Below are 26,885 nucleotides of genomic sequence, written 5' to 3'. Positions count from 1 at the left end.
CGAGGATTTAGGTTCAAGGTGAAGGGGAAAAGATTTAATAAGAATCCGAGGGGTAACTTTTTCACACAAAGGATGTTTGGTATATGGAACAAGCTGCCAGAGGAGGTAGTTGAGGCTGGGACTATCCCATTGTTTAAGAAACAGTTAGACAGGTACATGGATAGGACAGGTTTGGAGGGTTTTGGACCAAGCGCAGGCAAGTGCATTGTTGGCCGGCATGGGCTAGTTGGGCTGAAGGGCCAGTTTCCACACTGTATCACTTTATGACCCTAATGAACTGATTGATGCTGGTTTACACCGAAGATAGACACAAAATGCTGGAGTAACTCAGTGGGACTGGCAGCATATCTGGATGGAAGGAATGGGTGACGTTTTGGGTCGAGACTGAAGTCTGAAGAAGGATCGCGTCCCAAAACGTCACCCATTCCTTCTATCCAGCTATGCTGCCTTTCCCGCTGAGTTGCTCCAGCATTTTCTGTCTATCTTCAACATAAACAACATACATTTCTAATTATTTCAATACTTCTATGGTGTTAAAAGCTTGAAACAAAACCAAACAGTAGCTATTTGGAATTGTTTTTCAGAATATCACAGTATTTGAACAAGACAGTAATGGCGACATTGCGAATGTGTCGTTGATTCTGGATAATTTGACCAAGTTCAGTCACTATAAACTGTGGATGATCGCATGCTTTTCCCTTGCAGAGGAAGTTCAGTCGAGTGAACTGATTGATGTATATACTGATGAGGATGGTAAGTTTGCCGTATAGATGTTCAGGAAGTAAGTAACGTACGTGACTGAAATATAAAATTACATTGTACTTTGCCGGTCAATCTATCAAATAAAAGGTGATCAGTTTGCTTGTACATAAACTTTATGGTTTATTTAAACTTTTTTTTCAGTGCCATCAGCTCCTCCACAAGACTTGGTGATTATAAATGATACAGCAGATTCGGTCATGGTTAGCTGGAAACCTAGCCCCATGCCAAATGGTCTTGTGGAGCTCTACAGTTTCAAAATAATTGACAACACAAATGAAAGTATTTATTTTAAGGTACTACTTGAAATTTTGATTTGAACATTTTATTCCTGTGTGCCAATCAAGGCACTTAAAGCTTTAATTGATATATACTGGTTAAGATATATAATTTTTTAACTTCACACTCAAAGTTAAGGATGAACATTCCAATGATGATATCAAAAGAAGTTTGAAAGTTAGCATTTACTCTTTTTTACAATTACAGGAATAAAACCCCCAGATTAATAAATAATACCCATAGATTAATAAAATACTGTACATGTACATATTAATTTGACTAAAAGAAATACCATAACACATGCTTAATTATAAAATCCCTTGAGGGCAATTAATGAATAACTAATATAAATTGTTCAATTTATATTCTCCTCAAATGATGTGCTTATTCCTGCAAAAATATACTTTATGCCCACATCAAGAACTGCTTAAATATAAATGATTGGTTAAAATGCTGCAAATACAAATAATAAATGGTGATTTAAAAAAAAATTCTAACACTGTTCTCTTTTATGTCTTAAGAATGTATCTGGATTATTTCATGAAGCAAATCTCTCTGGCTTTGAATCATTGCATGAATATTACATCAGTGTATCAGCTTTTACCAAAGTGGGAAATGGAGATCAATATAGTAACATTGTAATTTTCAAAACTAACCAAACAGGTTTGTTGCACTCTTGGTGTTTTAATATGCATTTATTTCAGCATGCAAACATGTTGGTGTTTTAGAATTTGCTCCTTATTGGATTTTATTCCCTCGTATTAAATCTTTAGCATCTAATAGGCACATTTTTCTATTTAATACAGATTATTTTAACAAAAACAATCCAAAAGTACTTGATTTTCAATATTGGATCAAACTTTTCTGCCGTGCTAGCCATGGTTTCAGCATGCTTCAAGTAGAAGTGCAATTTGTATGTGTAGGTCTCTAGTTGAAAGAAAATTATGCTGGTATGGTTTCTTGATCACTGCAATTATGTTAGGTTGCAGCTGAAATGGATGCCTAGGAACTCGAACTTGACCTTTGGACAGCAACTATGTTGATGAGGACAGGGTTGTGTTCGCCCTGCAACCCTCCCCCTATCTCCCCCCCCCCCCCCCCCCCCCCCTATATTCAATTATTGTTGACCTTACTGACAAACAGTGGTATCATCAGTGAACTTAAAGGTTGAATACTCCTCTACATAGTAATGGGTGTACGGGGGGAAGAGCAATGGACTAAGCCCATGACTCAGAGGAGTACCTTTGTTGAGGGTCAGGGTGGAGAAAATATTAGGACCAATTCTAACTGAATATTAGGACCAATTCTAACTGACTGAAGTCTGCTGGTCCAGAAGTCCTAAAGCCAGTTGCAGATGGAGGCCCCAAGGCCAAGGTCTGAGAGTTTGGGGATGATCTTATTCAGTATTATGGTGCTGAAGGTTAGCATATAATGAAAGGAAATACTGCCTCCTCTTGTTGTAATTCCAATGCAAGTAAATTCCTGCAGAATCTTCTTGTAAATTAACTTAAATTAGTGATTATTAACATAAGAAAATCCCTTGGTTAAAACTTGTTAATACATTCCTGTCTTAATTGGGATCACAATGGTTTTTTTTTTACAGTTCCAGATGCCATCCAAAATCTTCGATGTGATGTATCAAGTTGGCAATCTATCATAGTCGAATGGGATCCACCCTCAAATACAGATGGAATTCTCACTTATTATATACATGCATCTGGGAATAATGTTCAAAACATTTTGCCCAAAGATCATACATATACTTTTACAGAACTCCAATCAAATACTTCCTATCAGTTCAGTATAACAGCCGTTAACTCTCTGGGCCAAGGAGAAAGCAAAAACTGTACACTCACTACATTAGCAGAAGCAGGTATGCAATTCTGTCATATTTAATCTACAATGTTCACACTACGAAAACCTGCAGGATGTGTATACCTATAATTATAATTTAGTTGTGTTAAAATTAGTTTATTTAAATTGTTCACGGGTTCTGGGTGTATACAGCAAAACTGCCATTTATTATAACATTTTATTAACGTGAACTGAAGAGGCTGTTAGGAACAAATTCATTTGGTCTAGACCAGTTAAAAGTAGCTGGATTCCTTCCCTTAAGGTAAGAGAAAATCTCAGTTAATTAACTAAATTTAAGACCACACACAGTTTGATAGAAATTGAATTTTCATCTCCATATTGTTCATCCGATTTTCAGGATTCATTGTAATTTAACGACACCACTATTTCGTATTCTGACTGAATGATATAAAACTCGGGATGTTTTTAGCTTTTACAGATTTTGAAAGTAGGATTAGGGTTGTGTGGGATATTTGCAGAAACATAGCTGTGGGGAAGTAGTGGGTCATGAACCGGGTGGCGTGCAACTTCAGACTACTGTCTGCCCGAGAGAGAGCATGGCAAGATATTGCTCAGTTACAGATATGGGTGAAGAAATGGCAGGTGAAGTTTAATCCTGTCAAATGTAAGGTATTGTACGGTGGGACGTCAAATTTAAGGAGGAAAGTATAGTTAATGGTAAAACCCTTGGTTGCATTGATGTACAGAGGGATCCTGTGGTGCATGTCTATATCTCCCTGAAAGTAGCAGCATTTGTAGATAGTGGTGAAGAGGTATGGTATGCTTGTCTTCATCGGGCAAGGCATAGGGTATCAAAGGCAGAAGGTTATGATACAGCATAAAGCTTGGTTACTTGGCATTTGGAGTATTGCGTACAATTCCGGCTGCCTCATTATAGGAAGGATGTGGAGGCTTTGGAGAAGGTGCAGGTGATACCGAGAAGCAGCCTGGATTTCAGGGTATTAACTGTAAGGAAAGGTTGGACCAACTTGGATTCTTTTCTGTAGAGCCTCTGCGACTTAGGGGAGAGCTGATAGAAGTTTATACAATTATAAGAAGCACATATAGGGTAGATGGCCAGAAGTTTTATCCCAAATTTGGAAATGTCAAATAATAGAGGCCATAGCTTCAAGGTGGGAGGGCTAAACTGCCCTAATTTGACAAAAGGAATCAACTGACAATTTTGTCAAAAATTAGTCATTGCCTGTTTTAGGATATTTGAGATATGCTCTACACAATGGTGAACAAAAGAAGTCTTCTCTGAGTACAATTTGACAATATTTATACCAGAGAAGGAAGAAATTCCAACACGGAGAGCTGAAAGAAAAACACGTTTTTCTCATTTACAAGAAAACTCCTTTCTGTCAGTTGCTTCCCTTTGTCAATGTACGGCAGTAAAGTTTAAAGGAAATGTGCAGGGCGAGTTTATACATGGGGAGTGGAAGGTTCTTGGAGCAGGCTGGCAGTGATGGTGGAGGAAGCAGATATGGTAGTGGTGCTTAAGTGGTTTTCAGATAGGAAATGCAAGAAGTGGAGGGTCATGGATCATGTGCATACAGAAAGGTTTAGTTTAATTTAGCATCCCGGTCCTGTTCGGCATAGACATTAAGGGCTGAAGGGCATGTTCCTGTAATTTGTTCTTCTATATTCTATTAATATCCAACCACAGACAAAAACTTTGATATTAAAAACATTGTAATAACTCGTCAAGGTTTATTTGACAACACTTGACAGACTAGTGTCATCAGCCACATTGAAAAATAAGGGCTTGAAGCCCAAGAAAGTAACTTTCTAGTGGCAATTTCACACCATAATGACTTTAAAATGTAACCCCATTGGTTTAACTGTGCTGAGTCAAAATCCTGAAATTCCCTCGTTGGCAGGATTATTGGAGCCCTCTCACCAGATGATCGGCAGCGGGACAAGGTGGTGATCTGACCAAAGGCAATTAGGAATGAGAAATGCATGTTGTCCTTGACCATGTTGACCCCAGCCAGTAAATGAATACAAAGAATGTGATTACAAGAAGATTTATGATATAGTTCTTTAAAATGGAAAATAGTAATCAAATTGTTAATCTAGGTTTATGAGTCATTCAATATCAATGAGGTGTAAGAACCACATGCTTTTTATAGCTTTCCAAAATAATCTTAATCAGCTGATATTATGACAGAATAAGCAGGTTGTATTGAGTGGAAACCACATTTTATTTGGATTAGAGCTATGATCTGAAATGAATGAATATAGTTTCAATGGAGCCAAGCAGAAATGACCTTATTTTCACAAATTACATTGTATTTTCTATAAACTGGTAAAGCATGATGAATGATTCATTTAATTGTATCTTTCAGTCCCAAGTGCTCCTCAGAATCTCAAGGTAATTGATACTCAATCAACCTTGGTTATTTTGAGGTGGGATCGGCCGGATATTATACCTGGCCTTCTAAGGTTTCTCAGGATCAACCTTCAACTACGCTCTGACTCTTGTATGGACTGGGAAACTGGTGAATGCATCAAAGCTCAGAAAACGGAAGATTATGAAATTGATAATGATAATCATACACTGGAGACAATTATATCTAGTTTAGAGAAATCGCGATGGTACAGGTTTAGGTTGGCTGCTGGTACAAATGCTGGTTTTAGCAACTATTCCGATTGGATTTCAGCAAAGACGGCTATTGGCTGTAAGTATGGATTGAATTGATTGTCAATAAAAGATCAGAAAATGTACATTGATGATGGTTTATTTGTTTTGCAATAAAATTAAGTGTTTTTCTTAAAATATAAGATTTCCCTTGGGCACCACTTACAAAAGAAGGAATGACAGGGTTTTTGAGATTCAGCTCTGCAGAAAATCTTTTGTATAGTGTCTCGTAGACAGAAATGAATATGTATAACAAAGCCAGAGCAGAAACACTAATGCTGCAGTATAAACCACACTAGACGTTTTTAAGAATACTGTGCTCATGTGTATATATATATATTTTTTTTTAATATTTTTTTTTAATTGGAAATTTTTTAAAGTGCCTTTTATTAATAAATGCTCCATATGTAATACTGTTATACAAAATATACAATGCATTTAGTGACACAAGTTCAAATATTTCCATTGTGGTCATGAGCCTAAAATACTGACATGGCCTGTGCTTTAAAAGAGACTGCTTAAACTATTGTAAAGATGAGTCACTAATGATATAATATCCAGATTTACCTTCTAACTAACCCGTTCTAGCTCCAGATTCGGCAGCCTAGCAATGAAGTCAGCCCATGACCTTTGTTACAACCCAAATTCCAATGCAGCAATAGAAGCATGATAATCAGGAAATTATGGTTATTAGTTACAGAAAATGCATTACTGTGGAAAGCAGAGAAACAGTGTTTAGAACAGGAAGTGGACAGCTTATCCAGGAATGAGCGAACGAGAACAGATAATTCTTACACAGCAAATTACTATGATTTATAAGGAAGAGACATAGAAGTGCCCCTTGCCAGTACTTACTGGCCTTGATTTAAAGCTGCTTTAAATAAAAAGTGACAGCCCCTGTGGAGTTCCAACCAAAGTTCATCAAAATTATTGTAAAAAATGTTTTACCAGACAAATTTCCAATTATTTTTTTAGGATATCCTCTAAAATAATAAAGCATTTTTTGGTACATACATTTTATTAACATGCCACTGTTATTGGTGCTCAGCAATTCGTGATAACTTGGACTAACTATGTAGCTATGAACATAAGGTAGACACAAAATGCTGGAGTAGCTCAGCTGGACAGGTATAATCTCTGGAGCGAAGGAATGGGTGACGTTTCGGGTCGAGACCCATCTTCCGACCCGAAGCATCACCCATTCCTTTCTCTCTAGAGATGCTTTCTGTCCCGCTGAGTTACTCCAGCATTTTGTGTCTACCTTCAATTTAAACCAGCATCTGCAGTTCTTTCCTACTAGCTATAATCATATATAGACAATAAGTACCAAAATAGATGAAGTTCATATTATGCTTAGATTTCTTTGATCTCAAGATGTCCACTTAAACCTCTACAGATGATTAACGTATCATCACCTGGAATTTTCTGAAAACTATACTCGTTTAAAACATTTTCAGGAATTCGTGAAGCATGATCCAGGAAGCATTATGGGCATTCATCTGCCTGTTTACTAAATTCTTTAAAGGAGAGTTATGTTGAACTCTGCAGCTTGTTCCATTTCCTTCAACCAGTAAATGAAGAAATGCTCTCTCAAACAAGTGCCCATTTTATCACATCATAATGGAGCAGTCCTTTTCGTTCTGTAATGATTTTGCTGGCGGGCTTCGCAATTTTAAAGTTATCTTCATGGAATTTCTCTCTCCAGCATTGCTGTTCTCTTTTCTTTATAATAAAGCATAGTTGAAATTCAGTCTACCTTGATACAATTACTACAAATTGGATTGGTTGAAATCAGTTCATTTCCTGTCACACTTGCCATTCCATTCAGGAACGGAACTCACTATCAAAATATGGAGGGGACGGGGACACAATTTTTTGTGGAGGCCGCGCGCACCTGCGCACACTCACACACGCGCGAGGCTTCAGAGGCTCAATCCAGCGCTAAATGCAGCTCAACTGCCTGTCTCACCGGGTTAACTAACAGCCCTGTCTGGACTGACGGGATACCAGTGCTGCTTCTCCGCGCTGGCCATATTTCCCGCAAGCCCAGGCAGGTTAACCTGGCGGGGATGTCGCCCACCTCTCAAAACATGGGGGGAACGTGTCCCCTCTGGCCCCCCCGGGTTTTCCGCCCCTGATTCCATTCATATATGGTGGCATTTGTCAAACAGTTAACTGAGGGGTTGAAATGCAGGAGATGGTTGACAATCACTGGGGTCTAGTAAGCTCATTCTATTGATGTTGCCACATCTCATGAATGCCGGCTTGTGGCTTTATTTCTGAAAGGAATTTCATGCTAGTCTGTTTAAGAAAGAACTGCAGATGCTGGAAAAAAATCGAAGGTAGACTAAAATGCTGGAGAAACTCAGCGGGTGAGGCAGCATCTATGGAGTGAAGGAATAGGTGACGTTACAGGTTGAGACCCTTCTTCAGACTGATGTGGGGTTGGGGGGGGGCAGGAAGAAGAAAGGAAGAGGCGGAGACAGTAGGCTGTGGGAGAGCTGGGAAGGGGAGGGAAAGGAGGGAGAAAGCAAGGACTACCTGAAATTGGAGGTCAATGTTCATACCGCTGGGGTGTAAACTGCCCAAACGCAATATGAGGTGCTGCTCTTCCAATTTGCAGTGGTATTCAATTTGCGGTGGGATTACGCCAGTCTAGTTGTATTGGCCAGACTGGTGAGGTTTGTAGATGTAGTGTTGTCCCGAGGTGTGTGTTTAATGGATATACATCTGTTTCTTTGTCTTTCAACTGGACCACCAATCTATGGACCACTGCGGTAGCTTTTCTAATGGTAGCAGTGAAAAGTCATGATTCATTTTGTATTTGAGCCAGTCCCTTATTTGCTTTAAGGAGGTAATGGTCCCAACTGATTCTGACAGTATGTTAGCTGTACATTGCGCTTCCAGCCACAGTAAAACTTCAACTATTCGCTATCTGATTATTCGGAAATCCTGATGGTTCGTCAATTGGCTCACAGTATATGCTTGCATTATTCCCTGTCAACCCACTGGATCCTGGTTTCCTTGCTCCCCATCCATTTGTCACTGTCCTAAGTGCTACACTGTCCTTTTCCTCACTGGTGCTCTGATCCACAGGCTCTCTTTAAACACCTCGTTCTGTTGCAGCATTCTCTTTAAACCTGATTCTAATTCTGTTCCCTGCTACCATTAACTTTACTAGGTTCACTGGAAAGTGTATTATTCAATTGTGCAACTCCTCAATAAAGTGAATGAAGAAAAGTAAATTGGAGCGTTGATAAATTAACATCTGATAATTTAGAAGCTTTGCTAGTCTCACACCACCAAAGTCATGAGCATGCCAAATTAACAGATAACATTAGACAAAATACCACATTGATCTGTAGAGTCACAGATAGGTGGTCCAGAAGAATGGTAACAAAGCTAAAGCATCTCCTCTAAATACATCTCAGAACAGAAAAGCTTTTCCTGAGAGTAGGGAAGGTTCAAACAAAGACTGACAAGCATCTTAAGGGACTGAAGTTTAGGGGTAACTGAGGGGGAACATTTACTCAGAGAGTGTAGCTGTGTGGAATGAGCTTCCAGTGAAGGTGGTGGAGGCAGGTTCGTTTTTCATTTAAAAATAAATTGATAGTAGTTATAATGGGAAGGGAATGGAGGGTTATGGTCTGAGCGCAGGTATATGGGACTAGGGGAGATTATGTGTTCGGCACGGACTAGAAGGGTCGAGATGGCCTGTTTCCGTGCTGTAATTGTTATATGGTTATATGGTAACATGTTGCTGACTGTAAGGAAAACCAAGTTTTCAAGCTGCAAATGAGAATGACATAGCGTTCATTTGCTGGACATCCTCAGGACCTGTTCCTTTCTTTCAGTTACCAGTGCAATCTGACTCCTATAATCAGCCCTATCCTAAGCTTCTGCAGGAATAGGTGCTGGACCACCTCCTTCTATCCATTGCGTTGAATCATTTCTGTTCACCTAATACCGATTCCAATCATAATCCTTGGGCAAAGTTCCTTGAGTTGCTGTTTGGGGGAGGGAAATCAAGTGTGAAAGCCAGGTATGTTGTGGCAAAGATGGAAATTGTTCTGGTAAAATATTAACTATAATCAAATCCTTTATGCTTCTAATTAATATTCTAAAGAATTAAAGTATTGTTTACCACAAATTATTGGTTTGTAATACTTTATCTTATACCTTGTGGTCTATGGGGTACTTTCATCCAATATATACATCTGATATGTATTTAAATCCATAATTAAGAGTGCATTTTTGAATCAAACCATGATGGGAACATGTGGACAATGTATCATTATTGTACTGCATCATATTATTCATCTGGAACTATTTGAGAACAAATGATTTTATTCTGCAGATGCGGATGGCCCACCAGAAAATGTAACTGTTATGGTAAAATCGTATAATGTTATTGAAGTAGCCTGGGAAATACCTGCAGATCCACCTTCCTATCTTATTGATGTAATACTGGTAAGAGATTTGCTTTGGGTTGCAAGAAGTACCTGAAATCCATTTGATTTCTGCCATAGAGTCATAGTGATACAATGTGGAAACAGGCCTTTCGGCCCAACTTGCCCACATCAGCCAACATGTTCCAGCTACACTAGTCCCACCTGCCCGCATTTGGCCCATATCCCTCCAAGCCTGCCCTATCCATATACCTGTATAACTGTTTATTAAACGTTGGGATGGTCCCTGCCTCAACTGCGTTGGGATAGTCCCTGCCACTGGTATATTGTTCTATAGCTCAACCACCCTTTGTGTGAAAAAGGTACTGCTCTTTTCCCCTTCACCTTAAACCTGTGTCCTCTTGTCCTCCATTCACCTACACTGGGCAAGAGACTCTGTGCATCTACCTATGAAGGCATACAATAAAGTTGTTTTTTTCAAATAAACTACAGTATTTAATTGACAATCTAGCTATTGCTACACAGCAAACAGCTGGTTTTACACTGGTTAACTTCAAATGAATACATCCTTCAATTAGTAGTGACTTTCTTCCATTTTCGTACTCTGGCTAGGACGCATGTTTTGAGACTGTTATCCATGTCATTTTTGAGACTGTTATTAGGGCATGTAGTTCAGGAATCTTCTCCCCAATGTTGTCCAGCCTTTCATAAGAAGAGGTGTCTGGCCAATACCTTACATTTCCTTCCCCTAATAGTTGAGTTTTGGAAAGGGTTTAAATAAACTAATTTTATTAACAGATTAATAGATCATTTGCCTACAGCCCCAGAAAATTGCCACCAAGTTTAAAAAAAACAACTGATTTTTAATCTGCTTTTTTTCAACTAATTTGTGGATGTCAAAGGTGATGATTATGTGATTTTGCACCACAGACTTTGTCTTTGCATCCAGCCTCACGAATATTGTAAATCACTCTTAAAATACCTGCATTTATAGAATCAAACTCCGACTAATAATTCCTTTAAACTGAATACAACATTTGAGAAATTTTAGTCTAAATACATGGGAACATAAATGTTGTTTATTTACATTTTGTCTAACAGTTGTTATGCCATCATGATTGATTTTAACTTTTTTTTTCTGAGAAAATATTGTGATTGTCAATGTAAGAAACTAAAGGTTGTTTAATGCATCACTAATTTCAGTCATGGCTAGATCTCCGTGAGGTTAGTTGCACATCTGCCAAAATGTACCATGTAACACCATTAAACGGCTTTGCTTTTGCTGCCCAAACATTTCAGCAGCTGCACTTGAGCTCAAGTGGAGTCTCGTAAATAGCTGATTTCATCAAACAGGGATCTAAAAGAAATAAATATTGGATAGTGACTGACATAGAAAATAGCTTGCAATTCCAAATGTTTCAGCTCAAAAAAATATTTGAGCTTGATTTTTTTGGGGGAAAATTAAGATCAGCATGATTGTTAATAAAAAAGTTATTTTAAGCACAACTACAGTCAATGAAGAAGATTGAGAGGGAAACAATGGACAGATTTTGGCAGAAATAGCTTGGAGTTTCACACATTGAACTTGTGCGTGCTAACATATTTAGGAATATGAAGTACACAATTTGGTGTGAGCTATTCGTGAGAGATATCTTGATGGTAGTAAGAGTGGAGTAAACAGTTAGGATACATCTCAGCCGTTACATTTATGTATCCACTTGAACAACCTGCACCAGGTTAGTCATTTTTTAATTGCTGCAGAAGCTGTAGATCTGAAATAAAAACGGAACATTTTGTAAATACTCAGCAGATTAGATAGGAAGAGGAATAGAGTAATTGAATCACATTGAAGACACTTCATCAATACTGCGAAAAAGAGAAAACAAAGTTTCAAATTGCATAGAGAGTATAGGTAGGATGTATAGAGCAAAGGAAATATCTCCGTTCAATAAGACCCTGGTTGCTCAGGTGATCCTGCTGTTTGCAGAACTCTGGGTGATAGATTGCTGAGGGTAGTCAGAAAGAGAAAACAATAGAGAGACAATAAATCTGTAAAATACAGGTCAGAGCTGCTGGTGAGATCTGAAACTAAAAGAAGTATGCTGGAAATGCCCATCAGATCAACGAGTATTTGTGGAGAGAGAAGAACTAAAGCAATATTTTAGAATGATAACTTTACAGGTGAACTGACCAGTACTGATACAAACAGAAGCGGGTTATTTAAAATTGTTGCATTTGACATTGCGTGTTGAAGCCTGCAATGTGCCCGGATAGACAATAGGTGCAGGAATAGGCCATTCAGCCCTTCGAACCATTCAATATGATCATGGCTGATCATAAAGTGGAAGATGGAGTCCTGTTCTTCAGGCTCATACTGGGCCTCATCAAAATAATTAATTTTTCCACAGATTGCTCAAAGTAGAAATGGGATGGAGAATTAGAGTAAGCGGGCAAGTAGAAACTTTGTGCTGGCTCCTTCATCTGAACAGAGGTGAGGTTATGATTCAATTGAACATTAAATCCTCACTATGTGGTCACCTCTAATTTGGAGAAACAGAAGCAGATTGGAAGACTGCTTAGTGAAATAATACCAGTCAGTCCATAAGGTGTACCTAAGGTTCCACTTACCTGTAATTTTAATTCTTCAGTCCATCCCCACTCTGACCTATCTATCTAAGGCACCCTAGACTATTCCAATTAGGCCAATTGTACACTTGAGGAAGAGCAACTCATCTTCCATAAAGGCACATTTGCAGCCTTTCAATTCAATATCTACTGTAGTTTTCTATCTATATCAGAACTGCTGTGAGAGTATCCACCTGCAATATAAACACTGATTTTTCTCTCTCCACAAACGCTGGTTGATCGGATGGGCATTTCTAACTTTCTCCTTTGCTTTCAGGACACAGTAAGAACTACGACCTGCATTTTACAGCTTTAACCTTTGTTTGTTTCTCTCTCTGTCTAACTACTCCGTAATCTTCCAACAAGATGGTTTTGTAAACAGTAATCTTGGCAACCCTGGCCTCACTCTGTTGGAGACATTCCCATTGTTTTATCCATCATTCCTCGTGCTCTTTGCAAAGTAAAACTAATTTGTTTTCTCCATTTCCCAGTTTTGATGAAGGGTCTTCAATCTGAAACATTAACTCTCATTCTCTTTTACCAGATGCTGCCTGACCTGTTGAGTCTTTTTTGCTTTTATTACTGCATCAGGTTAAACTGGATCAGGCAATTGTCTGATTTTAATGCAGGAAATAAATTCCAAGGTATCAACATAAGTATTAGTATTCATAATTTTCTTTAATTTTTGTTGCAGCAATTTGTTAATAATTTAAATGCTTTTAACTTGTTTAACTTTTTAGTCTTGCTAGTTTTGGAATGTTTTGGGGTGCGTTTGAATGTGGCTTGGCAACAGACTGTGGCCTAGTCCTGTCAATGTTTTCCACCATTTTTAAAGGTGATGCTTAATGTGAGGTTATCCACTTTGGTGGCAAGACAAGGAAGGCAGATTATTATCTGAATGGTGCAGATTAGGAAAAGGGGAGGTGCAACGAGACCTGCTTGTACATCAGTCACTGAAAGTAAGTATGCAGGTACAGCAGGTGGTGAAGAAAGCAAATGGGATGTTGGCCTTCATAGCGAGGGAATTTGAGTATAGGAGCAAGGAGGTCCTACTGCAGTTGTACACGGTCCTGGGAGACCACACCTGGAGTATTATGTGTAGTTTCGGTCTCCTAATTTGAGGAAGGACATTCTTTTTCTATTGAGGGAGTGCATTGTAGGTTCTGCAGGTTAATTCCCAGGATGGATGGACTGACATATGATGAAAAAATGGGTCGACAGGGCTTATATTCACTGGAATTTTGAAGGCTGAGAGGTGATCTTATAGAAACATAAAATTGTTAAGGGATCGGGAAGGCTAGATGCAGGTAAAATGTTCCCGTTGTTGGGGGAGTCCAGAGCCAGTTGAGAATAAGGAGTAGGCCATTTAGGACCGAGATGAGGAAAAGCCTTTTCACCCCGAGAGTTGTGAATCTGTGGAATTCTCTGCCACAGACATCAGTGGTGGGCCAATTCATTGGTTGTTTTCAAGACAGAGTTAGATTTAGCTCAGGGCTAACTGAATCAAGGGATAAGGGGGAAAAGCAGGAACAGGATACTGATTTTGGATGATCAGCCATGATCATATTTAATAGCGGTGCTGGCATGAAGGGCCGAATGGCATACTCATGCACCTATTTTCTATGTTAATTCGCTAACAAACTTTCCCCAAACCTTCTCCACTGACCAAGTGACAGGAAAGTCACCGTGCCAGCCCTTGGCATCCTGGCTGGAGCTGGCACTGGGCAAAAAAATCTCAATGGGGGCCATCACACAACGTAAAGCCAAACTTCCATCCTCATAGATCAGCAGCAGCGCATGTGGCTCAACCACTTACGGAAAATGGTTGTAAGTCCACCGTTATATTAAAAACACAGAAACAAAATATCACATGTATACACATGTTTAATCTTGAATGTACATGTTTTAAGATCTGTACAGCATCTGTAAGTTGGTCCATATTTCACCAATGTTTTTTTTTTATTCCTTACAGACAGATAGTGGGTATACCAATATGACCATTGTTAGAACAGAGAAACAAAATAAAACCTGTGAGATATCTGGTTTACGGGCATTCACAAATTACACGATAATCATCATCGCATTCACGGGAGGAGGAGAAGAAGCCCGAATCAATGGCAAAGCCAGTGAACCAATCATCGTGAGGACCTTTGAAACTCGTACGTTTTCATGCATAAAACACAAGTAATCCTTTAAAGTATTTTCAGGTTTTATGAATGAGGATTTTTATGGTATGTAAGTTTTGGTTTTGTGGTCATGACTGTTGTTATGTATCCAAAACAGTGAAGGGGGAATAGCTGATTTAAAATCTCGAATGATTCTGATGAGAATGGACTTTAGTCAGAAACATGTGGGGCTTTGGAGTAATCACATTTTATCTGTTGCTCTAAAATGGCTCATTACTTTTTCTGTCATATAAATATTATTTGGTCATTTAATTTTCTTACAAGCGGCGGTAGTGATCAAAATCAATTAGTTGTAATCTGCAATTTGAGAAGAAGAAGGTTAAATCGGAAGTGGCAGTGATGCAGTTGAACAAAGGGGACTATGAAGGCATGAGAGGGGAGCTGGCCAAGGTAGACTGGAAAGGGATCCTAGCAGGAATGACGGTGGAACAGCAATGGCAGGAATTTCTGGGCATAATCCGGAAGACACAGGATCATTTCATTCCAAAAAGGAAGAAAGATTCTAAGGGGAGTAGGAGGCAACCGTGGCTGACAAGAGAAGTTAGGGATAGAATAAAACTAAAAGAAAAGATGTATAACACAGCCAAGAGTAGCTGGAAGCCAGAGGATTGGGAAACTTTCATAGGACAACAGAAGGACACAAAAGGGCAATACGGGCTGAAAAGATGAAGTACGAAGGGAAGCTGGCCAGGAATATAAAGAAGGACAGTAAAAGCTTCTTTAGATATGTTAAGGGAAAAAGAGTAGCAATGTCAAATGTGGGTCCCTTGAAGGCAGACACGGGTGAAATTATTATGGGCAACAAGGAAATGGCAAAAGAGTTGAATAGGCACTTCGGATCTGACTTCACTAAGGAATACACAAACAATCTCTCAGATGTACTGGAGGACAGAGGATCTAAGGGGGTAGAGGAACTGAAATAAATTTTCATTAGGCGAGAAATTGTATTGGGTAGGCTAATGGGACTAAAGGATGATAAATCCCCTGGACCTGATGGTTTGCATCCCAGGGTCCTCAGGGAGGTGGCTCTAGAAATAGTGGACGCATTGGTGATCATTTTCCAATGTTCAATAGATTCAGGATTAGTTCCTGTGCATTGGAGGATAGCTAATGTTATCCCACTTTTCAAGAAAGGAGCGAGAGAAAACGGGGAATAACAGACCAGTTAGCCTGACTTCGGTGGTGGGAAAGATGCTGGAGTCAATTATTAAAGAAGTAATAATGGGGCATTTGGATAGCAGTAAAAGGATTAGTCCAAGTCAACATGGATTTATGAAAGGGAAATCATGCTTGACTAATCTTCTGGATTTTTTTGAGGATGTAACAAGTAAAATGGATGAAGGGATGCCAGTGGATGCAGTGTATTTAGACTTTCAGACAGCCTTTGATATGGTCCCGCACGGGAGACTGGTGACTAAAATTAGAGCACATGGTATTGGGGGTAGGGTGTTGACATGGATAGAAAATTGGTTGGCAGACCGGAAGCAAAGAGTAGGAGTGAACGGGTCCTTTTCAGAATGGCAGGCAGAGGCGAGTGGAGTGCCGCAAGGCTCGGTGTTGGGGGTGCAACTGTTTATCATGTATATTAATGATTTGGAAGAGGGAATTAGGAGAAACACTTCACGTTTGCAGATGACACAAAGCTGGATGGCAGTGTGAGCTGTGAAGAGGATGTTAGGAGGTTGCAGGGTGACCTGGACAGGTTGAGTGAGTGGGCAGATGCGTGGCAGATGCAGTATAATATAGATAAATGTGAGGTTATCCACTTTGGTGGCAAAAACATGGGGGCAGATTATTATCTCAATGGGGTTAGGTTAGGTAAGGGGGAGGTGCAGCGAGACCTGGGCGTCCTTGTACACCGGTCACTGAAAGTTGGCTTACAGGTACAGCAGACAGTGAAGAAAGCTAATGGAATGTTGGCCTTCATAACAAGAGGATTTCAGTATAGGAGTAAAGAGGTTCTTCTGTAGTTGTATAGGGCTCTGGTGAGACCATATCTGGTGTATTGTGCACAGTTTTGGTCCTAATTTGAGGAAGGACATCCTTGTGATTGAGGCAGTGCAGCGAGATTGATCCCTGGGATGGCGGGACTGTCAGCGGGATTGATCCCTGGGATGGCGGGACATGGTCATGTGAGGAAAGATTGAAAAGACTAGCTGAAACCCTTCTTCAGATCACTGGAGTTTAGGGGGGATCTTATAGAAACATATAAAATTATAAAAGGACTGGACAAGCTAGATGCTGGAAAAATGTTCCCAATGTTGGGCGAGTCCAGAACCAGGGGCCACAGTCTTAGAATAAAGGGGAGGTCATTTAAGACTGAGGTGAGAAAAAACTTTTTCACCCAGAGAGTTGTGGATTTATGGAATTCCCTGCCACAGTGGGCAGTGGAGGCCAAGTCACTGGATGGATTTAAGAGAGAGTTAGATAGAGCTCTAGGGGCTAGTGGAGTCGAGGGATATGGGGAGAAGGCAGGCACGGGTTATTGATAGGGGACGATCAGCCATGATCGCAATGAATGGCAGTGCTGGCTCGAAGGGCCGAATGGCCTCCTCCTGCACCTTTTTTCTATGTTTCTATGTAGGTATCTTTTTAGTTTATCAATGATGTTTGCTATTTTGTTTTTTCCTTCCTCTCATCATTGTTTTCACTATTTTTTCAATATTATTCGTCCTTATTTGTTTAGTTCTGTTGCAAATGCTATTGTCCATTCTCTCCTCCGATTCTCAGTTATTTTAGTATTTCTTGCTACAGACGTACAGTTTATATTGATTTACATGGTTGAAAGTGATGTACATCCCAAAGCGTGAAACAAAATATTACAGATGCTGGAAGTCTGAAATAAAAATATGATGCTAAAAAGTCTTCAGCAGGTCAGGTAGCATCTGCAGAGAGAGAAACTGCATTGTTAGCGCAATGAGCATTCACCAAAACTGGAAAAAGTTAATAATAAAACAAAAAGAGAAAGTGAGGTGGAATGGAGGGAACAATGAAGGATGTCCGCAACAGGTAGAGGCCTAGGGGCAATGGATGGCAAAGTGGTAGTGGACCTGTTTAATAGAGAGTGGTAAAAGGCAGTAAATAGCACCTCTGCTGCCAATACCTTTGGCTATTCATTCATTTTAACCATTCTCTGTTTTTATTTCAGACATATGGCATGGGATTCACTTATGTTCAGGTGCCTGTCCTTTGTAAGCCAATAATAAATCAAAATGGAACAGATGCTGCTTTGAAGTATATTGTGATTTTTTTGGGGTGTTATTAAATCCTGGTTGGGCAGAAGTCTAACCAGAAGCAGGCATCAACTTTGTGCATAATAGTTTAGGAAGGAACTGCAGATGCTGGAAAATCGAAGGAACACAAAAATGCTGGAGAAACTCAGCGGGTGCAGCAGCATCCATGGAGCGAAGGAAATAGGCAACGTTTCGGCCCGAAACGTTGCCCATTTCCTTTGCTCCATAGATGCTGCTGCACCCGCTGAGTTTCTCCAGCATTTTTGTGTACCATCAACTTTGTGCATTTGTGCAAAGAAAGCTCAAATGGCTTCAGTCAGCCCCCGAGTCCTCATTTTGCCTTTGCAACATGTTTGGCCAGTTTAAAGCAGAATCTGGCTATTTGCAACAATACTTGAAGGGATTCGCAGTTTCTGTTGGGGAAGGCAGCTGGAGCTGTTGGTAACACTTTGCTGGAACTAGTTTTGGGGATTTCCATTATCATGAAGTTAAAGGCATTTGTACGTAGTGTCCTCTTGCTGTTTGCATCTTTGTGGCATTGTTCTTTGTTGTTCCCAACAAAAGGAACACCTACCTTTTAAACTACTGGCATTGTCATCTACTTTTTTTCTAGTTTTATCACATGTGATGGGAGTGTAGATTGGAGTGCCTGTATCACAGCACCATGGACATAGCTTTGATTGTATCTCCACTGTGGTACTGCAGCTTCAGTGGCTTTACTTTGTGCTCCCATCAAGGAGCTTTACATGCCATAAATGCATACATGGACGTTTAGGTGCTATTTGTGCATGGTTTTCAATAGACAATAGACCATAGGTGCAGGAGTAGGCCATTCGGCCCTTCGAGCCAACACCGCCATTCAATGTGATCATGGCTGATCATCCCCAATCAGTACCCCGTTCCTTCCTTCTCCCCAAATCCCCTGACTCCGCTAATTTTAAGAGCCCTATCTAGCTCTCTCTTGAAAGCATCCAAAGAACCCGCCTCCACTGCCCTCTGAGGCAGAGAATTCTACAGACTCGCCACTCTCTGTGAGATAAAGTGTTTCCTCGTCTCCATTCTAAATGGCTTACTCCTTATTCTTAAACTGTGGCCCCTGGTTCTGGACTCCCCCAACATTGAGAACATGTTTCCTGCATGTCCAAACCCTTAACAATCTTGTATGTTTCAATGAGATACCCTCTCATCCTTCTAAACTCCAGAGTGTACAAGCCCAGCTGCTCCATTCTCTCAGCATATGACAGTCCCGTCATCCCGGGAATTAACCTTGTAAACCTACGCTGCACTCCCTCAATAGAAAGAATGTTCTTCCACAAATTAGGGGACCAAAACTGTACATAATACTCCAGGTGTGGTCTCACTAGGGCTCTGTGCAACTTCAGAAGGAGGCTCTGTACAACTGCATTTCCAACCATTTCCAATATTTGCCATTACTACATGCACTGCGTATATCTACACTTCCATTCCGTGGGCCCCCGCCACAAGCATAAGATCAGGAATTTATGTCTTCTGCCCAAATCTTTTCCAATCCTGAGCTGCCAAAGTAACTCACCAATACCCTTTTTTTTCAGTGCCTGAAGATGCACCACGGAATTTTACCCTTCAAAAGATACCAGATGAAGTGACAAAGGTCTTTGCATCTTTCCTGCCACCATCTATGCCAAATGGTAATATTCAGGGATACCAGGCTGTCATTCACAAAAAAGGAGAAACGTCTGAAAGAGTAAACAATCTAAAGGTTGTGGACGAAAACCAATCATTCAGTGCTGTCATAGAAGGTTTAAGAGGTGGAAACACATACACCATATGGGTAAGAATCTTTTCAATATGAATAAAATGTTGAAGACGCCCAGAATATTATGTAAAGTATATATGTTTGTTCTTATAATTAATTTTTTGGAGGAGTAATTAGCATTCTAATTGGAAAATTATCTCGATTGTTGTGACATGTGAGGCTGCTGATTCACAAATTACCTAAACATATTGATCGTTAATAAGGCCAAGCAAACAAAACATTGAACTCCATTTCCAAGGGGACAGAAAAGAACAGGAGAAAATTTATCTTAAGCTTGAATAAAACTTTATTTAGACGGCTCTTGGAGAATTGTGAACATGTTTTCCTACAGCGAATGGGCATATACTGAATAACACGGTGATCATTTTCCTCTGTATTTCAAGCTGCTCTCAATATGTTGAATAAAAAATGTTTTTAGATACTGGCAGAATAAATGATTGATGATTTTACTTGTTTTCATAACAGGAGAGCTGTTTCCTGTGTTTGTATCTCCAAAATAGGTTATTTTTAATGTTCTTTTGTGAAGAGAAAATATACGTGACAACAATTTTGAAATGCTTCAGAAACACGATACTTTTAAAGTTTTTGATCCATTTTTGAAAGTGGAGCATATGATGACTTGGGCAGTGTATTTCACAATATCAGGTTACTTTAGTCAGCATTGCTGAGCTCCCCTGCATTATTGTGCAATAATCCTTAGAAGAGGACTATGACATTGAATGAGATCATATTCTAGAAGTAGAATGTGTTTGATATTAGTTAAGGTTTATCTGCCTTAAGTGAACTTCCTTTTCTGTTTATTTAAATGGCAATCCTAATTTTCCTAGGTCCGTGCTGTTAATGGAGCTGGAATTGGGCCTCGGACATCAGAACAGATAGTAACCATGGATGTAAAAGGTAGCCTTTATGATATTTTTGACTTAGAATCACCTAGTCATAGAGTGATATAGTGTGGAGACAGGCCCTTCGACTGAACTTGCCCACACCAGCCAACATGTCCCAGCTACACTAGTCCCACCTGCCTACATTTCAGCCATATCCCTCCAAACCTGTCCTATCCATGTACCTGTTTAACTGTTTCTTAAACGTTGGGATAGTCCCAGCCTCAACCTCCTCTGGCAGCTTGTTCCATACACCCACCGCCGTTTGTGTGAAAACGTTACCTCTCAGATTCCTATTAATTTACTTCTCAAGTAACTCAAGTATAGCAATAATGTCAATGACCGAGAAAGCAAAAGAGACAATGATAAGAAGCTACATGCTGAAAGAAACATATTCAAACAATCCAGGTAAACAATCTAGATCATTAATGGCATTTGGTGGGCACTATGGGCGTTCTTAGATCTTCAAAAAGGTGTTGTCTGTATGCACCACATTTTTATGTGGCATTCACATGAGGGTGTTAACCTGCAAAGATGATGTTGATTAAAGTAAGAACAAGAAACAGATTATAATGACAATTGTATACAACATGATTCTGACACCTGTGTGCCGGGGCAGAAATCGCTATTAAAACATGGGGAGGGGGGACACAATTTCTTGGTGGCCACGCGCGCGCACGCACACACACACACTCACACCCTCCATTGCACACACACACACACACACACACACACACACACACACACACACACACACACACACACACACACACACACACACACACACACACACACACTCACACACTCACACCCTCCATTGCACACACACACACACACACACCCACACACACACACGTAGGCCCTGTGGACGGTAACATCGGAGCGGATCTGGTTGGTGACTGACTCCGAACTCCAGCAACAGCAGCTTCATCCTCCCCGAATCGTGGGGCTTGTTCGCGGGACCTTTCATCGCCCGGCGTGGCTTAAAATCGGCCGGTAGGGGTTTCAACATCGGGAGCCTTGATCGCCTCGACACAGCAATTTGACTGCGGGCGGAGGAAGATCCCGCGGCCGATTTTAAGCCGTGCTGGGTGATGAAAGGCCCCGCGAACGGGCCGATTCAAGCCCCACTCTATAATCTTTGCTCCCCCAGGACATCTCCTTCCTCCAATCACCGCTGTAAGGGTGCGATTTGCCCTCAGGTAGACAATGGGATTGAACCTAAATAGGAAGATAGGATTGTAACCTGCAGTGGAAGACTCAAATGAAGAAGACTGATAAAAATATACGCAAATATACTTGTTTCTAAACAAAAATACTTACTGCTTTTAAACACCTGAGGAAAAAATCACGCCACAATGGTTCTCACAGGCCATTAATGGCATCATCTGTAGCATAGTGGTGTTGATCAATATGACTTGCACACTAATGGGTCCAAAAGAGATTCAACTTCCAACAGTTAATCATGCTACTTACTGTATATTTCCACATGAGTGACAATGGCATTGTATGAATGGATTTCCAATGTGGAAGAAACCAGACAAATAAATGTTTATCGCCACACTCAATTTTAACAGCTAAGTTTTAGAAGGTGCAGGTGCACAGATGTCACAAACATTGGTGTTCATTGAAGTTCAGATCCAATTACCTCTTAAAAACTCTGGTTTGATATGGTCTCCTGCTAGGACTCCTATGTATTCTTCACCACCTCCTTATCCCTGTTTATTTTCTCAATTGTGCTGTATGCCAAGGAAGAATGTTTAATTATGATGCATGCTATTCTTAGAATGCCCAACCAAGCAGCTGGCCTTAGGAATTGTCCTGAGAAAAGTGAAGAAGTAGTGGTAGTGCCATGGAATTGTGCAGAGACAGGCCCTTCAGCCTACAACATCCTTCCTTTTGTCCGCCGACCAGAATTGCATACAATGCCCGGTGAAGTTTCAACAATGATTTGTAAAATCACAACATAAACTCCCAACTTTTATATTCTCTGCCCCTAACCTATACAGACAAGCATGTCAAATGCCTTCTCTACCACCCCATTCGCCTATATTGTCATTAGCATTAGTGAACTTCAACCCCATGGTCCTCATGTTCATCAACTTTCTAACACCAAACAACTTACTTTCTATGTCCTGCCCATATTTGACTTACCAAAATGCGTCACCTCATACATGTCAGCATTGAATTCCATCTGCCCACCCTCTCATCTGATCTATATCCAGCTGTAGCTTTAAAAAAAAAATCTCTTTCCATAACAACACTAATTTTTGTCTCAACTGCAAACTTACCAGTCATTCTGCCAACATTTACACACAAATTATTAATATATTACAAGCCATAAAGGTTTCAGCACTAATCCCAGTGGTACATCACTGGTTCCACACTTCCAATCAGAAAAACATTTTCCACTATCACTCTCGGCTTCCCATCAATGCTCAATGTTTGACCCAATTAGCCAGTTTGCCCTGGATCCCATGTGTCTTAAATGTCTGAACGAGCATATCATGTGGGGCCTTACCAAATACCTTGCTAATGATGTCAACCACCTTGCCTTCATCATTCTTAGTCAGTTCCTCAAAAAAATCAACTGAATAAAGTGGAATGGGATTACCTCTACACCAAACCATGTTTGCTATCAATCGCTGGTCTCAGGAAATGGAGGGTTTTGTGCTAAGATGTTGTTCTAATGGTACCAGGAAGTAAAAAGTCCTTAGCAGCAGTTACACAAAATGCATGTGCGATACGCATGTATCAAATAATACATAGTGTGCATTTATTAGGCGGTATTACTGAACCTAATGTTGATATTAATAGACTAGGATCTTAGTATAGAAGTACAATGTAAATGGCTTACAATTAATTATTACTAATTTTCTTCCACAGCTCCACCTAAACCAAACCTTAAACCAATTCCTGCTTTAGATAAAAATGGAATATTACAAGCCACATCGACGACCATTACAATCAGAATGCCTGTGTGTTTCTTCACAGATGAACATGGATCCATCGAGAACATCCAAATAATTGTGACTGAAATAAGAGGTCATTATTACTCTTTCCCATTAAATTAAGTACATTGCAGAAATGTATTACATTGCCATGGTGTGGTCCAATCAAATCCTTCAAATTGTCTCAATTGTAATTTCATAATAACCAGTGAAAATGGTTCATTGCCTGATCCAACATTCCCAGTGAATTATGCTATAATGGAGGATTGTATTGAGTGCTCAAAACATTCCATTTCCCTGTACTCCATCAAATTAATAAGACACAGGAAGGACAAGCAATGTTAGGAGAAGTTGCATTTTGAGCATATTTAGAATTAGCAGCATAAATAATTTGTTGAGGAAGCCCGTGTCTGCAGAATGTTAGCAAACTTGCACAATTGATGTAACTGGCTTATAAGACAGACTTTACAGCACTTATCTTCTCAGAAGCATGCATTTTATAGCAGGTAATTATTTATTTGTTTCTTCATTATTACGGAAATATGATAGTCTATGTTCTTATACTATATCTTTTTGACATAATTCCATGTATTTTTACATAGAATTGAAATGTGAGGCTAAATGATATGAAATTATGATGTTATTAGAATCCTGTTGCATGAGGTTCACGCTTAGCAGCATGGTCTCCCCCTGTAGAAGACCAGAGAGAAATTTAGTTCACCTCGGACCCAATCACGTCAGACTGGTATCAAGAACCTGTTTTCCTCACCCCAAGCCTCGTCCCACTCTTCCCAAGTGTAATCCAGCATTGGTCAAATGCAACAGGCCCTTAGCTGCAATTAACTGTCATGGGTCATCTGTCATCGATGTACAGTACTCAGACAACACTTGTATATACTTGTATGTACACTGAAAGCCATCTCCAAGTCATTGTTCCTGCTTCACTGAAACATTTAAGAGCTGATGCCTTCCACTAAATATCTGAAAGACAAAGGACTATCAATCTGTCTCCACTACATCACCTGAGGAAAAAGGGGCAAATTAAGAGAAAAACGGCAGAAATCTAGGCCACTGAGTCAACCACAAGGAATATGTGCAGCATTCATTTCAACTTGGGAGCTGACAGAAGAATGTCAAGCTTCCAATACCAGTTAAACAGCTAAATGTCCACCACAGTAACCACTATAATCAGCAGTAGCATTTTTGATTTATAATTTTGTAATCTTTTGTCATTTTGCTAGATTTGTATGCTAATGCTGATTAATTTCTTAACAGCTATGAATGATAAGAATATTTCTACTTGGTATGAAGCTTACGTGAGAAAGCCAAAGCCATACTTTGCAAATGCAGGCTTTACAAACCCCCCATGCAGCAGAACAACCACTTACAGACAAAATGGTAATGTAGAAACATACACCATTGGAGCTGAAAAATCATGTCGAGGCAATCCAGAGAAAATTTGCAACGGCCCTCTGAAGAGTGATAAAGAATACTTGTAAGTACAAATATTGACTCATTTTGCAATGCAACATTTAGCAGAATCAAAGCAGCAATAAATATTTAGAAACTTGTAGGATTTAGGAATGTATTCATGTTTGATAAGATACACTGAGGCAATGCTATGCCCATACATCAGGGGAAAATGTATATCATTTTAGGGATGTTTCGAGGATGTGTATAGTGAGGGAGGGTGTTGTATGGGAACAACAGTCATCCCATTTATCAGCAAGGTATCCCAGCTGCTGAATCCGAGATAAACTGTTGTCATGCATACTAATACCAGCTTTGCACACTCCTGCAGACTAAATAGAGATGTTTCAAAGAAAGGTCTCAACCCAAAATGTCACCCATTCCATCTCACCAGAGATGCTGCCTGTCCTGCTGAGTTACTCCAGCATTTAGTATCTATCAAGAGATGTTTTGAAAGTGGTCACCAGATCTATATTAGATCTACATAATGTAGTCCATGAAATATCTTTGGCAAGTTAGATTAAAGAAAATCCCAAGGATTTTTATGTGTACATTAAAAACCAAGAGGGTAACCAGAGAGAAGGTAGGACGGCTCAGTGGTCAAGAAAGGAATTTGTGCTTGGAGTCAGAGGATGTATGTGAAGTACTAAACAGGTGCTTGGTATCTCTATTAACAAAGGAGAAGGACATGGAGTTCAGTGACATCAGAGTCGAGAATACTAATATGAAAGGCAGTTTGAGATCCAGAAGGAGGTTGCGTTGCGTCCCGTGAAAAGCATTAAAGTGGATAAATCCCCAGAGTCCGATGGGATCTATGCGGGTTTTAAAAGAGAAGCAAATGAGGAGGTTACAGAGGTCTTGATGAATATCTTTGGAACTTCTCTAACCACAGGTGATTTCCAGGTGGGCTGGGGAGTAGCAATGTTGTTTCTTTGTTTAAAAATGGAGGTAGAGAGAAATTAGGGAATAATAAGCTAGTGAGCCTCACGTTAGTGGTAAGAAAGTTATTGGAGAGGATTCTTTGGGGATAGAACTTATTCCCATTTGGAAGGGAATTGGGCTAATTAGAGACAGTTAGCAAGTCTTTGTATGCAGCAGGTCATTTCTTATTAACTAGATTGAGTTTTTTTAGACGAGGTGATACAGATGATCAATGAGGATTGGATGGTGGATGTTGTCTACTGTTGTCTCAATATTGCTGGAATTGTGGACAGTGAGGAAGGATGGCGGTTTTACAGCAAGATGTAGATCAACCACAGAAATTGGCAAAGAAATTAGGTTGCATGTAAGGGAAGAGTAGGAAGAATGTAAGGGATGACTATAGTTGGCATTTAACACCATTGATGTGCAGAAGGATTTTGTAGTCCATGTCTATAGCTCCCGGAAGTTAGCAACACAAATGAATAGAGTATTAAAGAAAGCTTATGGTATGGTTCGGGATTAGGGATTCAGAATAAGCTAGAAGGAGAAGTTGGACAGACTTGGATTGTTTTCTCTGGAATGCCGAAGGTTGGGAGGAGACCTGATGGATGTATATGGATCTATATTTATGAGAGGCAGAGATAGGGTAGACAGTCAAAACCTTTTTTTCTCCAGGTGGAAATGTCAAAAACTATGTCAAAGGCTTTAAGGTGAGAGGGGCAAAGTTTAAAGGAGATATACAGGATATGATTTTTTACACAGAGCGCTATGGGTGCCTGGCATGCACTGCCACAGGTTGGTGGTGGAGGCAGATATGTTTGTGGCATTTAAGCGAATTTAGATAGGCATATGGATATACAGGGAGAGGTGCGATATGG

General features: G+C 39.9%; 1 protein-coding gene across 1 annotated transcript in view; it reads left to right on the top strand.

Moving 5' to 3' along the window:
* The window catches only part of ptprq (protein tyrosine phosphatase receptor type Q), a 114,334-nt gene that overhangs the window by 43,897 nt on the left and 43,552 nt on the right, over positions 1–26,885 (top strand). Inside the window, exons 21-31 of the mRNA XM_055650929.1 lie at positions 585–753; positions 904–1,055; positions 1,560–1,701; positions 2,642–2,911; positions 5,244–5,576; positions 9,894–10,006; positions 14,543–14,729; positions 19,561–19,799; positions 20,612–20,681; positions 23,552–23,710; positions 24,892–25,111. Coding sequence (XP_055506904.1) covers positions 585–753; positions 904–1,055; positions 1,560–1,701; positions 2,642–2,911; positions 5,244–5,576; positions 9,894–10,006; positions 14,543–14,729; positions 19,561–19,799; positions 20,612–20,681; positions 23,552–23,710; positions 24,892–25,111 — 2,054 coding nt within the window. The remainder of the gene's footprint in view (positions 1–584; positions 754–903; positions 1,056–1,559; positions 1,702–2,641; positions 2,912–5,243; positions 5,577–9,893; positions 10,007–14,542; positions 14,730–19,560; positions 19,800–20,611; positions 20,682–23,551; positions 23,711–24,891; positions 25,112–26,885) is intronic.

The sequence above is a fragment of the Leucoraja erinacea genome, chromosome 19 (genome assembly GCF_028641065.1).
Source record: "Leucoraja erinacea ecotype New England chromosome 19, Leri_hhj_1, whole genome shotgun sequence".
Lineage (NCBI taxonomy): Eukaryota > Metazoa > Chordata > Chondrichthyes > Rajiformes > Rajidae > Leucoraja > Leucoraja erinaceus.
Note: the sequence above shows the minus strand (reverse complement) of the source record. Positions and strands in the feature narration are given on the sequence as shown.